The sequence below is a fragment of the Salmo salar genome, chromosome ssa13, assembly GCF_905237065.1.
Source record: "Salmo salar chromosome ssa13, Ssal_v3.1, whole genome shotgun sequence".
NCBI classification, from domain to species: domain Eukaryota; kingdom Metazoa; phylum Chordata; class Actinopteri; order Salmoniformes; family Salmonidae; genus Salmo; species Salmo salar.
The window spans coordinates 46,191,618-46,205,525 of record NC_059454.1 but is presented as its reverse complement, the minus strand read 5'-3'; the positions used below and the strand labels follow the sequence as shown (position 1 = coordinate 46,205,525).

The 13,908-nt window shown below is 42.6% G+C and overlaps 1 protein-coding gene across 10 annotated transcripts in view; it reads left to right on the top strand.

Annotated features, from left to right (window-relative positions):
- Positions 1–13,908, top strand: part of LOC106566953 (histone-lysine N-methyltransferase PRDM16) — a 421,112-nt gene that overhangs the window by 87,917 nt on the left and 319,287 nt on the right. For all 10 annotated transcript variants that reach the window (XM_045693333.1, XM_045693334.1, XM_045693331.1 and 7 more), the window contains exon 2: positions 4,970–5,355. In XM_045693333.1, coding sequence (XP_045549289.1) covers positions 4,970–5,355 — 386 coding nt within the window. The remainder of the gene's footprint in view (positions 1–4,969; positions 5,356–13,908) is intronic.

Below are 13,908 nucleotides of genomic sequence, written 5' to 3'. Positions count from 1 at the left end.
ACACACACACACACACACACACACACACACACACACACACACACACACACACACACACCTCTCAGTATATCCCTGCCTGCATCCATGGGACCCACACATGCATTGCTAGTATATCCAAATAAAGTGTGACCAGTAAATCGGATGCATTCATGTTGCCGGGATCTCTGGATGCACAGTAGTTTCCAGTGGAATAACACGAGCCAAACAAGCGGCCCATTGTAGGCCCAGCCAGCGCCAGGACCCCCAAGGTGTGGATTAATGATTGACCCCTGACGTAATCAGGATAAATAGTTATCTGTGAAAAGAGGAGAGAAAGAACAACATGGTAGAGGGAGAAAGGAAGGCACTATCTAGCAGAGGTCTTTAAGCAGCCTCCCGGGAGACTGTGCTAACATCTCTCTCGTGTTCCTGCTTATTTTTCTCTCTCTCCTCTCCTCTCCTTTTATTGTAGCAAATTTTATGGTCGAACATGGCCTAGCCCTCAACTAGAATGTCACAGGGAAAAAGGAGGGGAGAGAGGAGTTTTTTTTCTGTGCTGATTAGTTTTAACTTTCCCTTTTTTGTTTTTGTGGCAGATCTTTATGAATAAGGGAACTGAGCTCGGACTATCTTAACTCCTGGCCAGAAGACTCCTTTAAATCACATTTTGTTTTTTTGCTTGGCGCTCCGCTCCAGCGGTTTCTGTCCAACACAAATTATGTTTTGTTTAAATTAGGGAAGTAACAGTAACAACCCCTTGTTGCGCTCGATGGGTCGGGTGCCAGAAAAAGGGCAGAGAAAAAAAGGTTTTAATGCTTCGAAAATACTGTGGATTCTTGAAAACTGCACCAGATAGGCTGAGGTTATAAAAGTTTAATTGATTTGTGAAAGTGGAAGCTACTGCTGGCGTACATGTTTCCCTTCGTTTAATTGTCTGCTTGGTCTGGGCACCTATGAAACCTTGATCATTAAAATTGGTAAAAGCCTTCGTTTTACTGCCCAGCTTTTATATGATACGTTTCCTGGATCTCTCAGGATGCTCTCTTGCCAGTCGCTAAGAGTCTGTGGCAGTGTTTTCATAGTTCACGTTTCCTTTCGAGACTTACATATCCAGTAATTCTGCAATTATTTTTTCTCAATATTGTACGATCCAAACCCCAAGAGTTTATTGGAGCATTGCTTTTGCTGCCACACTACAGCCTACCTGCTCCCTCCGTCGTCCAGGCAACCTACAAATTCATCGGAGTTTGAGATAGTCAAAATCACATTTGAGTGCTGCCCTTGGGGACTAACGTGGTATATTGTATATGTGTTTACTGTACAACAGAGATTTTCCGTTTGTTGCTGCAGCATGGTACTTGCACTGCAAAGGTATTTGCTACTTGTTTCTGCAGGGGTTTTGTAATTTAATTTGTTCACGAAAATTAAATATTTCCACATTTTGCTCAAAAATACACTACATGACCAACGCTTTGTGAACACCTGCTTGTCGAACATCTCATTACAAAATCGTGGGCATTAATATGGAGTTGGTCCCCCCTTTGCCACTATAACAGCCTCCACTCTTCTGGGAAGGCTTTCCTCTAGATGTTGGAACATTGCTGCGGGGACTTGCTTCCATTCAGCCACAAGAGCATTAGTCGGGCACTGATGGGATTAGGCCTGGCTCTCAGTCGGCGTGACAATTCATCCCAAAGGTGTTCGATGGGGTTGAGGTCAGTGCTCTGTTCAGGCCAGTCAAGTTCTTCCACACCGATCTGACAAACCATTTCTGTATGGATCTGGCTTTGTGCACAGGGGGCATTGTCATGCTGAAACAGGAAAGGGCCTTCCCCAAACTGTTGGCACAAAGTTGGAAGCACAGAATAGTCTAGAATGTCATGCTGTAGTGTTAAAATTTCCCTTCACCAGAACTAAGGGGCCCGAACCATGAAAAACAGCCCCAGACCATTATTCCTCCTCCACCAAACTTTACAGTTGGCACTATGCATTGGGGCAGGTAGGGTTGTCCTGGCATACGCCAAACCCAGTTGCATCCGTCAGACTGCCAGATGGTGAAGAGTGAGAACGTGTTTCCACTGCTCCAGAGTCCAATGGCTGTGAGCTTTACACCACTCCAGCTGACGCTTGGCATTGCGCATGGTGATCTTTGGCTTGTTTGCGGCTACTCGGACATGGAAACCCATTTCATGAAGCTCCCGACTAACAGTTCTTGTGCTGACGTTGCTTCCAGAGGCAGTTTAGAACTTGGTAGTGAGTGTTGCAACCGAGAACAGACGATTTGTACGTGCTACGCATTTCAGCACTCGGTGGTTCAATTCTGTGAGCTTGTGTGGCCTACCGCTTTGTGGCTGAGCCGTTATTGCTCCAAGACATTTCCACTTCACAATAACAGCACTTACAGTTAACCGGGGCAGCTCTAGCAGGGCAGAATTTTGACAAACTGACTTGTTGGAAAGGTGGCATCCTACGACTGTGCCATGTTGAAAGTCACTGAGCTCTTCAGTAAGGCCATTCTTCTGCTAATTGTTGTCTATGGAGATTGCATGGCTGTGTGCTAGATTTTATACACCTGTCAGCAATGGGTGTGGCTGAAATAGCCAAATCCACTAATTTGAAGGGGTGTCCACATAATTCTGTATATACAGTTGAAGTCAGAAGTTTTAAAACTCCACAGTTTTAAAACTCCACAAATGTATTGTTAACAAACTATAGTTTTGACAAGTCGGTTAGGACATCTACTTTGTGCATGACACAAGTAATTTTTCCAACAATTGTTTGCAGACAGATTGTTTCACCTATTATTCATTGTATCACAATTCCAGTGGGTCAGAAGTTTACATATACTAAGTTGACTGTGCCTTTAAACAGCATGGAAAATTACAGAAAATTATGTCATGGCTTTAGAAGCTTCTGATGGGCTAATTGACATCATTTGAGTCAATTGGAGGTGTACCTGTGGATGTATTTCAAGGCCTACTTTCAAATTCAGTGCCTCTTTGCTTGACATCATGGGGAAATCAAAAGGAACCAGCCAAGACCTCAGAATAAAATTGTAGACCTCCACAAGTCTGGTTCATCCTTGGGAGCAATTTTCAAACGCCTGAAGGTACCACATTCATCTGTACAAACAATAGTACGCAAGTATTATCACCATGGGACCATGCAGCCGTCATACCGCTCAGGAAGAAGATGCGTTCTGTCTCCTAGAGATCAACGTACTTTGGTGTGACAAGTGCAAATCAATCCCAGAACAACAGCAAAGGACCGTGTGAAGATGCTGGAGGAAACAAAGTATCTATATCCACAGTAAAACGAGTCCTATATTGACCTAATCTGAAAGGCCGCTCAGCAAAGAAGAATCCTCTGCTCCAGAACCGCCATAAAAAAGCCAGACTACAGTTTGCAACTGCACATGGGGACAAAGATCATACTTTTTGGAGAATTGTCATCTGGTCTGATGAAACAAAAATATAACTCTTTTGCCATAATGACCATCGTTATGTTTGGAGGAAAAAGGGGGAGGCTTGCAAGCCGAAGAACACCATCCCAACTGTGAAGCACGGGGGTGGCAGCATCATGTTGTGGGGGTGCTTTGCTGCAGGAGGGACTGGTGCACTTCACAAAATAGATGGCATCATGAGGACAGAATATTATGGGTATATATTGAAGCAACATCTCAAGACATCATTCAAGAAGTTAAAGCTTGGTCGCAAATGAGTCTTCCAAATGGACAGTGACCCCAAGCATACTTCCAAAGTTGTGGCAAAATGGCTTAAAGACAACAAAGTCAAGGTATTGGAGTGGCCATCACAAAGCCCTGACCTCAATCCTATCGAAAATTTGTCGGCAGAACTGAAAAAGCGTGTACGAGCAAGGAGGCCTACAAACCTGACTCGGTTACACCAGCTCTGTCAGGAGGAATGGGCCAAAATTCACCCAACTTATTGTGGGAAGCTTGTGGAATGCTACCCAAAACATTTGAACGAAGTTAAACAATTTAAAGGCAATGCTACCAAATACTAATTGAGTGTATGCAAACTTCTTACCCACTGGGAATGTAATGAAAGAAATAAAAGCTGAAATAAATCTTCTCTCTACTATTATTCTGACATTTCACGTTCTTAAAATAAAGTGGTGATCCTAACAGGGAATTGTTACTAGGATTAAATGTCAGGAATTGTGAAAAACTGAGTTAAAATGTATTTGGCTAAGTTGTATGTAAACTTCCAACTTCAACTGTATAGTGTACATCTGACTTTCTCCAAGTGATCTGGCCATGACTGTGCGAGAGGGAGGTTAGGAGTTGAGGCAGATGGTGTGTCTAGCTAGGCTCGTGCCTTTCTAATTCTTTGTCTTTGTCGTTATCGTTGAACGGTGGAAACCTGAACACCACAATTACGCTGTCAGCCACAGAACAGTGACAAGCATAGATGACTAATCTAAACTGGCGAGTGACTGTCAATGCCTGGGTCATTTCTCCCCCATTATCTGTAAGATGACCTGGCAGGAAATGGCAGTGGTTGTGACTGAATGGAACACCATGTCCAATCAGGGCTTCCTCTGACGGTGGGGAATGTTTTGACTGGGAATACCTGGGTCTGAAGGCTTTTTAGGTTTTCCGTCTTTCGCTTGTTTGGGTTGTATGAGTCAGTTAGTAGATCAGTCCTAGAGTGGCCCGGTATGGTTAAGCTCTATTGGTGATAATGTCTACAGTGTAAAAGTCCTGTCTATACAACGTACAATCTTTTGGTGATACTGGTATAAACTGCCAAAATGGACTGATTGCAGAGAATAGGCCAAGATACTGGAGTGAATGTCAAGCATCTCTTTCTCACTCTGAAGGCATGTATTCCGTATATACTTTGTAGTCATTCTCTCGCTCTCCTTTCCCTCTTTGATTCTCAATTGACGTGTGTAGTTAATCAATGGTTGAATATTTAAGATATTGTACATAAACTAACTCTCTCACTTTCCCTTCCTGTCTCAGATGACATTGAGCCAGTGGACAGCATGTACGAGACAGAGGCCCACCTCCCGGCAGGAGGGGTTGATAGTGGGGAGGAGGAGACCGAGGATAGCATCATGTCCCCCATCTCCGTAGGACCCCTGTCCCCGCACCCCAACAACCACCACCACCATCCCCACCACCATCCCAGCCACCGTCATCACCACGAGATCCCCTTCACGCCCAGGGAAGGCTCGCCCTACAAGGTGCCCGGCGACATTCCCGGCGACCTGGAGCTGCGCGAGTCCTCGGTGCCCGGAGCAGGCCTGGGGATATGGGCCAAAACCCGGATCGGGATGGGAGAGCACTTTGGACCTCACAGCGCACTGCAGAGTGCCACGGTCAAAGACAGCTCCTTCGGATGGGAGGTAGGTCATTGTTCTGTAGGCATTCTGTAGATGTCTTTACTATGTGATTTAGCTCTCACACCCAGTTTGTACCCAGCAAACCAACATTGGTTCTGTGAAAATTCCAAGAACTTTCATTAGGTTGTTGCAAATGTTCTCATAACACAAAAACTGGACAGTTGTGCTGATGATTATACAAAGTTTGTATAAAACATTCGACACAGAACTATTTGCATTATCGTGGAAGTAATGTTTTTAGAACCAATCTGGATCATCATGTCATATCCTTACAGAATAACTTATTAACAGACTCACAGGAATGTTTCTTGTTTGTTGTTATAGGTTTTAGTAGTAATATCAACATTAGCAGAATGTTCCAGGAATGTTTCTTGTTTGTTGTTATAGGTTTTAGTAGTAATATCAACATTAGCAGAATGTTCCAGGAATGTTTCTTGTTTGTTGTTATTGGTTTTAGTAGTAATATCAACATTAGCAGAATGTTCCAGGAATGTTTCTTGTTTGTTGTTATAGGTTTTAGTAGTAATATCAACATTAGCAGAATGTTCCAGGAATGTTTCTTGTTTGTTGTTATTGGTTTTAGTAGTAATATCAACATTAGCAGAATGTTCCAGGAATGTTTCTTGTTTGTTGTTATAGGTTTTAGTAGTAATGTCTTCAACATTAGCAGAATGTTCCAGGAATGTTTCTTGTTTGTTGTTATAGGTTTTAGTAGTAATATCTCCATCAACATTAGCAGAATGTTCCAGGAATGTTTCTTGTTTGTTGTTATAGGTTTTAGTAGTAATATCTCCAACATTAGCAGAATGTTCCTATAATATTTCCTCAGAATCACTTCTATTGTTCCCACATTTTGTTGCTGCTGCATGTTCTAAGAACATTGTGTTATTACATTACCTGGAAACATAAGAAGAGCGTTTGGGGAATGTTCTGTGGTGGTTGTTACAGATGTTGTGGAAAACATTTTAGTGAACTTTAGCAGAACATTCCAGGGATATTTAATCTAAAACGTTTGCTGGATATTAGATTAAACCCTAAGTAGAACTGAATGGGAATCTTAGATAATGTTCTGGGGAAATGTTCCCGGCTTGCTGGGTAGCTTTACAGTACCTGTAAAGAGTGATAAATATTCGGACACAGTCTGAAATGACAAAATTGCAAATTAAGGGTCTTTTTCTGAGGTGCAACCTTTGAAGTGAACGGCACTAGGAATGATTCGTTGTTAGCTCCTTAGCCAAATGCAACCACCTAGCTGCCAAATGAAGACGCTCTTTCCGTTTGCATTTCATACTACCATTGGATGTCATCTTTGAACCGGCCCAGCACCCTCTCTTTAAATTCAATCAGTCGCCAATGTTGGAAAATCTAACTGATTAATGGAGGTATCGGCTTTTCGGTGCCGCCTCCCCCCGTCGGTCTGCCGGAGCTCACCCGTTTGGTCACGCCACACGATATGGAAATCGAAGAAGCGTGCAGCCAGGGTCGTTGCAGCTAGTTTGTATTGAACTATACATTTTCATTTCAACATGACATTAGAGGATATTGAAGTTGGGCTCTCTCTCTCTCTCTCTCTCTCTCTCTCTCTCTCTCTCTCTCTCTCTCTCTCTCTCTAGTAGAATGGTCCAGGCCTGCTTCTCATTTCAGCAGACTGCCATTTTGGTAATTCACATATATTGTATAGTCTGATATTATAGCGTTACCTTCACATGTAATTACACATCACGTCACTAAAAGGTTGGGTATAGTTTGGAGGTAGCCACTTCAGACAGGGTGTACTGTACAGTATGTAGGCTGGCTGAGCCAACCACAGTATGCAGTTGCTGGGTATAACCATAGTCTTGTGTAACACTAGCAGACGTGTGCGCTCCCTGCAATGTTTGAGTTTATTTTCCTATTTACAGGGACAGTTGACATGCTTCAACGTTTCAGTAAACGTGTCGGTGAGGGTCACATGCATGCTCAATCCTGTGAATTGTGTGTGTGAGGCTGATTATCCCCAGCATTCTGCCCATGCAATCCATCTCTGTCTCTCTCAAAGCAGTTTGGCTGGGAGTCATCAGCCTCGCTGCTCCTGCCTGACCCTGTACAACACTCATGTTTCAGGCTCAAAATGACTGCTTCGCTCAGCACGTTGATTTGGAGGGCTCGGCTTATGGCCTGCTGCTCGCTGGCGAGAGTACTGCCTAAAGAGGTCTGATAGCTCCATAACTAAGTCAGACTCCAGTCAGAGATCATTGTCTGTGTCTTTCATATACTATAATATAATACTATAATAGCAGTAAGCCAATAACGGAGCTAGTTGTGAGATCTAGTCAGGACCCCGTTCTAAATATATATTTCATTGAGTGTCAATTATTTTGGCTTCTCTCTCTCTCTCTCTCAGCGGGGCTCAGAGCAAAAGGCTCTTATCATAGATAGTCATAACAGCCTAGCCATCGATAGCCATCATGAGACTCCCCCAGGAACCCTCCCCAAACTGGTCTAAGATAAATATACAGGCCTAGAGAGAGAGGGATGGAGGGAACAAAGGGAGAAAGAGTGAGAGAAGGAAGACTGAGGGAGGGAACAGAGGGAGAGTGATGGTAGAGTGACAGGAGAGATGGGGCCCTAAGAAAGCAGGGGTTAGGGCTGTTAATGGGCCTTGATGGAGGAGGCCCCCTGTCTATATGTCTGTCTGTCCCCTCTAGCCCCAACTAAACGGGGGACATGTTTGTCTAAATGTGATCCTATATACCCAATGCTCAGTGGAGGGTTTTAATGCTAGTAGTCGTCATTGTGGGAATATTGAATGGGAGTTGAATGGATTGTGTATATACTGTAAGGTGTAGTGTGGATATGGATCCACCTATAGAATGAGTGTTGGTTGGAGTAATAGCACAGACTGGCGTGTAATAATATCGGTGTGGGTAGTATGTGGAGTTAAGATGAAGTATGGTTGGTGTGTGTGTGTGTGTGTGTGTGTGTGTGTGTGTGTGTGTGTGTGTGTGTGTGTGTGTGTGTGTGTGTGTGTGTGTGTGTGTGTGTGTGTGTGTGTGTGTGTGTGTGTGTGTGTGTGTGTGTGTGTGTGTGTGTGTGTGTGTGTGTGTGTGTGTAATTGCCCATACAAAAAAATATTGCAGTTAGAGTGCTGTATAACTGCAGTGTGCTGCAAATACCGCAACAAAAATAATGTTGTTTCTTTTTTACTGCAGTAATTATGCAGTGTAACTGCAGTTAGTTCAATTCTGCAATTACTCTATCCAAAATAACACAGTCGACAGCCCAAATAAATGCTTCACACTTTTACTATAGTTTCAAACCAGCAATCTTTTTGTAAGCGTGGGCCGTGAGAGTTAATACGCTGAGTGTGAATGGGGCTCAATGGGTGAAAGCTCAGGTGTGTGTGTCTGTGTGTCTTAGTGTGTTTGTGTGTGTCTTAGTGTGTATATGAGTTTATGTGTGCGTGTTAGAAATTGTGTGTGTGTGTATGTCTCTTGAAGTCTGTGTGTGATCAGTCCAACGCCACCATCCATTCCTGGATAATTAGAATGATCCAGAAGAGAGAAGAGAAGGAAGTCCAGTCTTGTCTGTCCCAGGGCGTTGGGCGATGGCGAGGTGTTAACTCAGACAGGGGCGGAAATCGCGGGGGGGGGACGGGGGGACACGACCCCCCCATCCTGGGAAAAATATCATTTGTCCCCCCCAATATATCACTGAAACATAACTATGTAATTTAAATAATATTAATAATACGCAATGAAAGCAATTGTGCTGATTATAGACACTTAATAGCGCGTTTTTAAGTTTCAAAAGATTGCGACCCCCCCACCCTTTTCCTCACAATGGTTTGATCCACTGGCAAGGTAACAGAGGGGTCGTAGCCACTGTCTGAAAGGCACTCAATGAACGTAACTGATGTAAAGTTAATCCAGTCAATCGCGCACACACACTAGCTGAATATGCAGAGCTAGCGCGCAAATATGAACTATTAAGCTAGCTAGTACCTATTCCATTTATGTGGCCTCGTCAAAGATGGAATCTTTGCTATCGTCAATTTATTCCGAGATCAGCATGCAGATGATGTAAGTTAGTGCTTCAAAGTCCCTGTGATAAGGTTAGCAATAAACTGAAGTCCAAACTGAACAGAACTACACTCTCTTCTACCATTGTCTTAAATATATTTAATGGTCTCGTTGCAAAAGCTAAATTGTCGCAAGGGAACTTTTATTTATTTATTTTATTTAACCCGGGTAGCAAAGATTATAGCAAACACCACTGAAACTGAATTGGTGCTCGCTAGCTTTGCAAATTCAGCTATTGTTGGAAGCCAGCCAATATGAAACAAACTATTAAAATTACAAAAGGTTGCAGCATATGTTGTGTAAATGGTGAACTCATACAGCTGTCAACTCTTGTCATTTTAATCCGTTTCACATTTGCTAGCTACCTTTTAGATCGAAGCCCAAATAGAATGATAAAAGATAAGATGATAGAAGCCCATCTCCTACTGTAAATAACCTACACACTGTGTGTGTGTGTAGCCAGCCAGCCAGGTAGAAAAATGGCAGAAAAATAAAAGACGGACATCAGAGTATTTTTCAGTACACCAAACGGCAAAGTAAGAAGCCTAGTAGCCTAATATCTCAAAGACTAGTTGATAAAATGTTCATAAGAAAGAAATGAAATTCTAATGGAAATGTTTCACAATGATGTCATTAGGCAGAGCAGGCAACAGATGGCACACAGACAGCAGAGTTGGGGACAGATATGCAGGGACAGACTGGCAGAGACAGGGAGTCTCAGGTAAGTTTGTTGAGTCTTTGTTTGGCAACATTATGAAAGGTTCTCCATTTTTTTTACTTGTAAAATAGGAACATAATTGGAAAATGCCATGGATACCCCCACTCTCAACTTAAACTGGTGACTGAACTAAGATTTGTTAAAGGCAATGGTATTGCTGTTGTGAGTAGTTGTGTAGTTTTGGGTACCGGTAGTTAGGAGTACGGCAAACACCTTATTTCTTTGGTTCCTCAATATACATTTACCATATTACAATGTAGGCTATGTGTTACAGCACTACTTTTGGTGTCCCCCTCAGGAATTGCTCTTGAGAAAATTTCATGTAATTGTCCCCCCCAAAGTTGATATCAGATTTTCGCCCCTGAACTCAGATGCATTTCCCCGAGACGGACAGCTCAATCTAGGAGATGCTTAGCTTGGGGCAACGTCCATTCAGCCTGTCTCTCTGCTCCCCCCACTGGAACAGCAGAGCCACCCGCAGTCATCCATTTAAAAGCTGTTATGCTCTTCTTTATCACATCATAATATAACTCCCTGTCTCCGCACAAGGGCCATTTCAATCAAGCCACAAGCACAGGCCCCTGCCTGGAAGCCCTCTCTGCTAGGGGACAGGAGAGAAGGGGAAGGATCCTACAGAGTGAAACGATTTATTGTGAGTGCAGTGATTGGCCATGGATCAGGTATTGACAGGAACAGGTGGGCGTACAGGTGGATGTTCACTGCTGCTCCTCTCTCCTGTTCTTCACCCCCAGCACACTGTAGCACACTGTCAGTTCAAACTCCCTCTGAGAGAGAAAGGGGAAGGTGGAGGGCACTGTGAGAGAGGACAAAAGGAAGTGTCTATTTTTTCATAAGGGTGTGTGTGTTGGTAAGCATGTGTGGTGTTGCATGAATAGATATTGTATGTGTCAAGTGTGTGTGTTGGTTTTATGAAAGCATGTGGTGTGTTTACCATATACATTCTGTGTGTGTGTGTGTGTGTGTGTGTGTGTGTGTGTGTGTGTGTGTGTGTGTGTGTGTGTGTGTGTGTGTGTGTGTGTGTGTGTGTGTGTGTGTGTGTTTAAGGATGTGTAAGCCCCATATCCACCTACTAAGACTTACAGAAGGATGTCGCAGCATTGAAACAAAGGGAGAGATGTCCGTGATCCAAACTGTAAGAGAACAGAATCAAATATCTTTGTTTTGTCTCAGACTGCAGATGGAAATTAGCAAAGCTCCAAATCAAACAAGCGCAGATGCTTTCCAAAGCTACACTACCGGTCAAAAGTTTTAGAACACCTACTCATTCAAGGGTTTTTCTTTATTTTTACAATCCTCTACATTGTAGAATAATAGTGAAGACATTACAACTATGAAATAACACATATGGGATCATGTAGTAACCAAAAAAGTGTTCAACAAATCATAATCTATTTTATATTAGAGATTCTTCAAATAGCCGCCCTTTGCCTTGATGACAGCTTTGCACACTCTTGGCATTCTCTCAACCAGCTTCACTTGTAATGCTTTTCCAACAGTCTTGAAGGAGTTCCCACATATGCTGAGCACTTGTTGGCTGCTTTTCCTTCACTCTGCGGTCCAACTCATCCCAAACCATCTCATATTCCAAAACCTATCGATAGAGGACACATTTTTTGCCAATTTTGATGCAAGGAAATATAACCAATTTTCAGTAAGGCCCTCCGGACCTCTTTGGAGACCGAATGCGGCCCCCAGGGCAAAATGATTTCGACAACCCTGATCTAAAGACTATCAGTAACATTTCCAGCCATTTCAAATACATTGTCCGTGATTGAGCTAGAATAGTCTCAAGAGTGCAACCCCCGCCCATCTGACACTCCAGGCAGACTAGAGCATATGATAAAAGGAAAATTTTTAAATACTATATGAACCCTGGTCTGGTAGACTGAAGAAGAAGAAGCCACATGAGTTGAGCTCTTCAGGTTAATGGCTCATTAGCATAGTATTTTACTAATCACATCAGAGCCTGACTCTGACGAGGTCTAAAGAGCAGCTCTTCAGGTTAATGGGTCATTAGCATAGTATTTTACTAATCACATCAGAGCCTGACTCTGACGAGGTCTAAAGAGCAGCTCTTCTGAAGGCCACTCCAAAAGGGAAAAAGCTGAATGATTAAGTATTTCATGTATATTTAGGAAAAAGCATTGGAAAGGGTAATTGTTTATTACCGCCATGTTAAATTAAACTGGAATTACATATATTTGATTATTATTTTTATATATACAGTACCATTGAAAAGTCTGGACACACCTACTCATTCAAGGGTTTTCTTTATTTTTTACTATTTTCTACATTGTAGAAAAACAAATCAAAATATATTTTAAACCAAAATATTTGTTATATTTGAGATTCTTCAAAGTAGCCACCCTTTGTCTTGATGACAGCTTTGCACACTTTGCACACATGCTTTTCCAACAGTCTTGAAGGAGTTCCCACATATGCTGAGCACTTGTTGGCTGTTTTTCCTTCATATCAAGCCATCTCAATTGGGTCACTACAATGACTTCAATAGTTAATTATTATTATTCATATTCATATTACCTAAATGTTTGTTTCTATACGTTTATCTCCAGGTTTCTTTTTAAGATGGTAATGTTAATGTTCCATTGACAAATTGTGAGGAGTAATGTTGGAAATTGTGTTTCCTTTCCCACTGTATAGCACCATGCAATGAATATTAATCTTGTGGTATTTAACAACCCTATTTACCAACACTGTGGTTTTCTATATCATGATTATATATGTTTAAAAGAAACCCAAGTTTACACATGAAAAATAATACAGCAGCTTCAGTCCTGAGGTTGTAATGTCTTCCATTCACGTTCATTTTATGTAGGTTTTAAACATGCTATTAGCCAATTTAATCCAATTTCCCCAGCCTTCGGAGCACTCCAGTGGAACATATTAGAACTAACATTGAACATATGGGCACTGTTGCCATAGAAACAGCACCGCAGTTACTTAGGAGGTATTAAAGAAATACGCTTTTTGTTTTTACATCTCTCGTCCTCTCGAACCGATGTCAATTATGCCCCCGAACATGGTAATTGATAACGAGAAAGCAAGCAGGAAATTAAATGTCAGGTTTGATTAGAACACTGATGCCTTATCATTTGTTCATAACTCATTACCAGCATCTGTTAATTCATCTCTAGACCCCCAGATGAAATGAAAGAGTTTCTCAGGAGGAAGTGAACGGGGGAGAAAGTCATCAGTCTTTGATGGAGTAGTCGAGCTCTATAAATATTGTCCCTCCAAGTTGTTGATGTTATTATTCAGTAATTGGTTCCTGCGCTCTCGCGGACTTTGAGACACTTTGTCTCTCAATAGTCTCTTGTCTTGCTTCAAACTCCAGCCCTTCCAGTCTCTCCACTCCAGTCTCTTTACCTTCTATTTGCCCCTGCGCGTACCTAGCAGAGACATGCTTTAGCTAATGCTCAGGTGCTTATGTGTTCCTAAACATTCATTTAACGGCTGTTCTCCCATGGACACGGGTGTTCTCCCATGTTCTTGGTGGCCAAACGCAGGTAACTGCTGCCCAATTCCTCCCCTACCTCCTCCCTCGTCTGTATCCCAGTGAAAACCCATCATTCATGGCTGTCTTGATGAATAGCCACTTCATGTCCGCGTTAGCCCCGGGCCATAGTAGACAATGGTATTCCTCTGTTGCCGGGCCAGAAAATACTGTTTACGTTGTTAATTAGATTGATGCTTACATTTGGAAATGCGACTTGGTACTGCATGATAGCATTCACC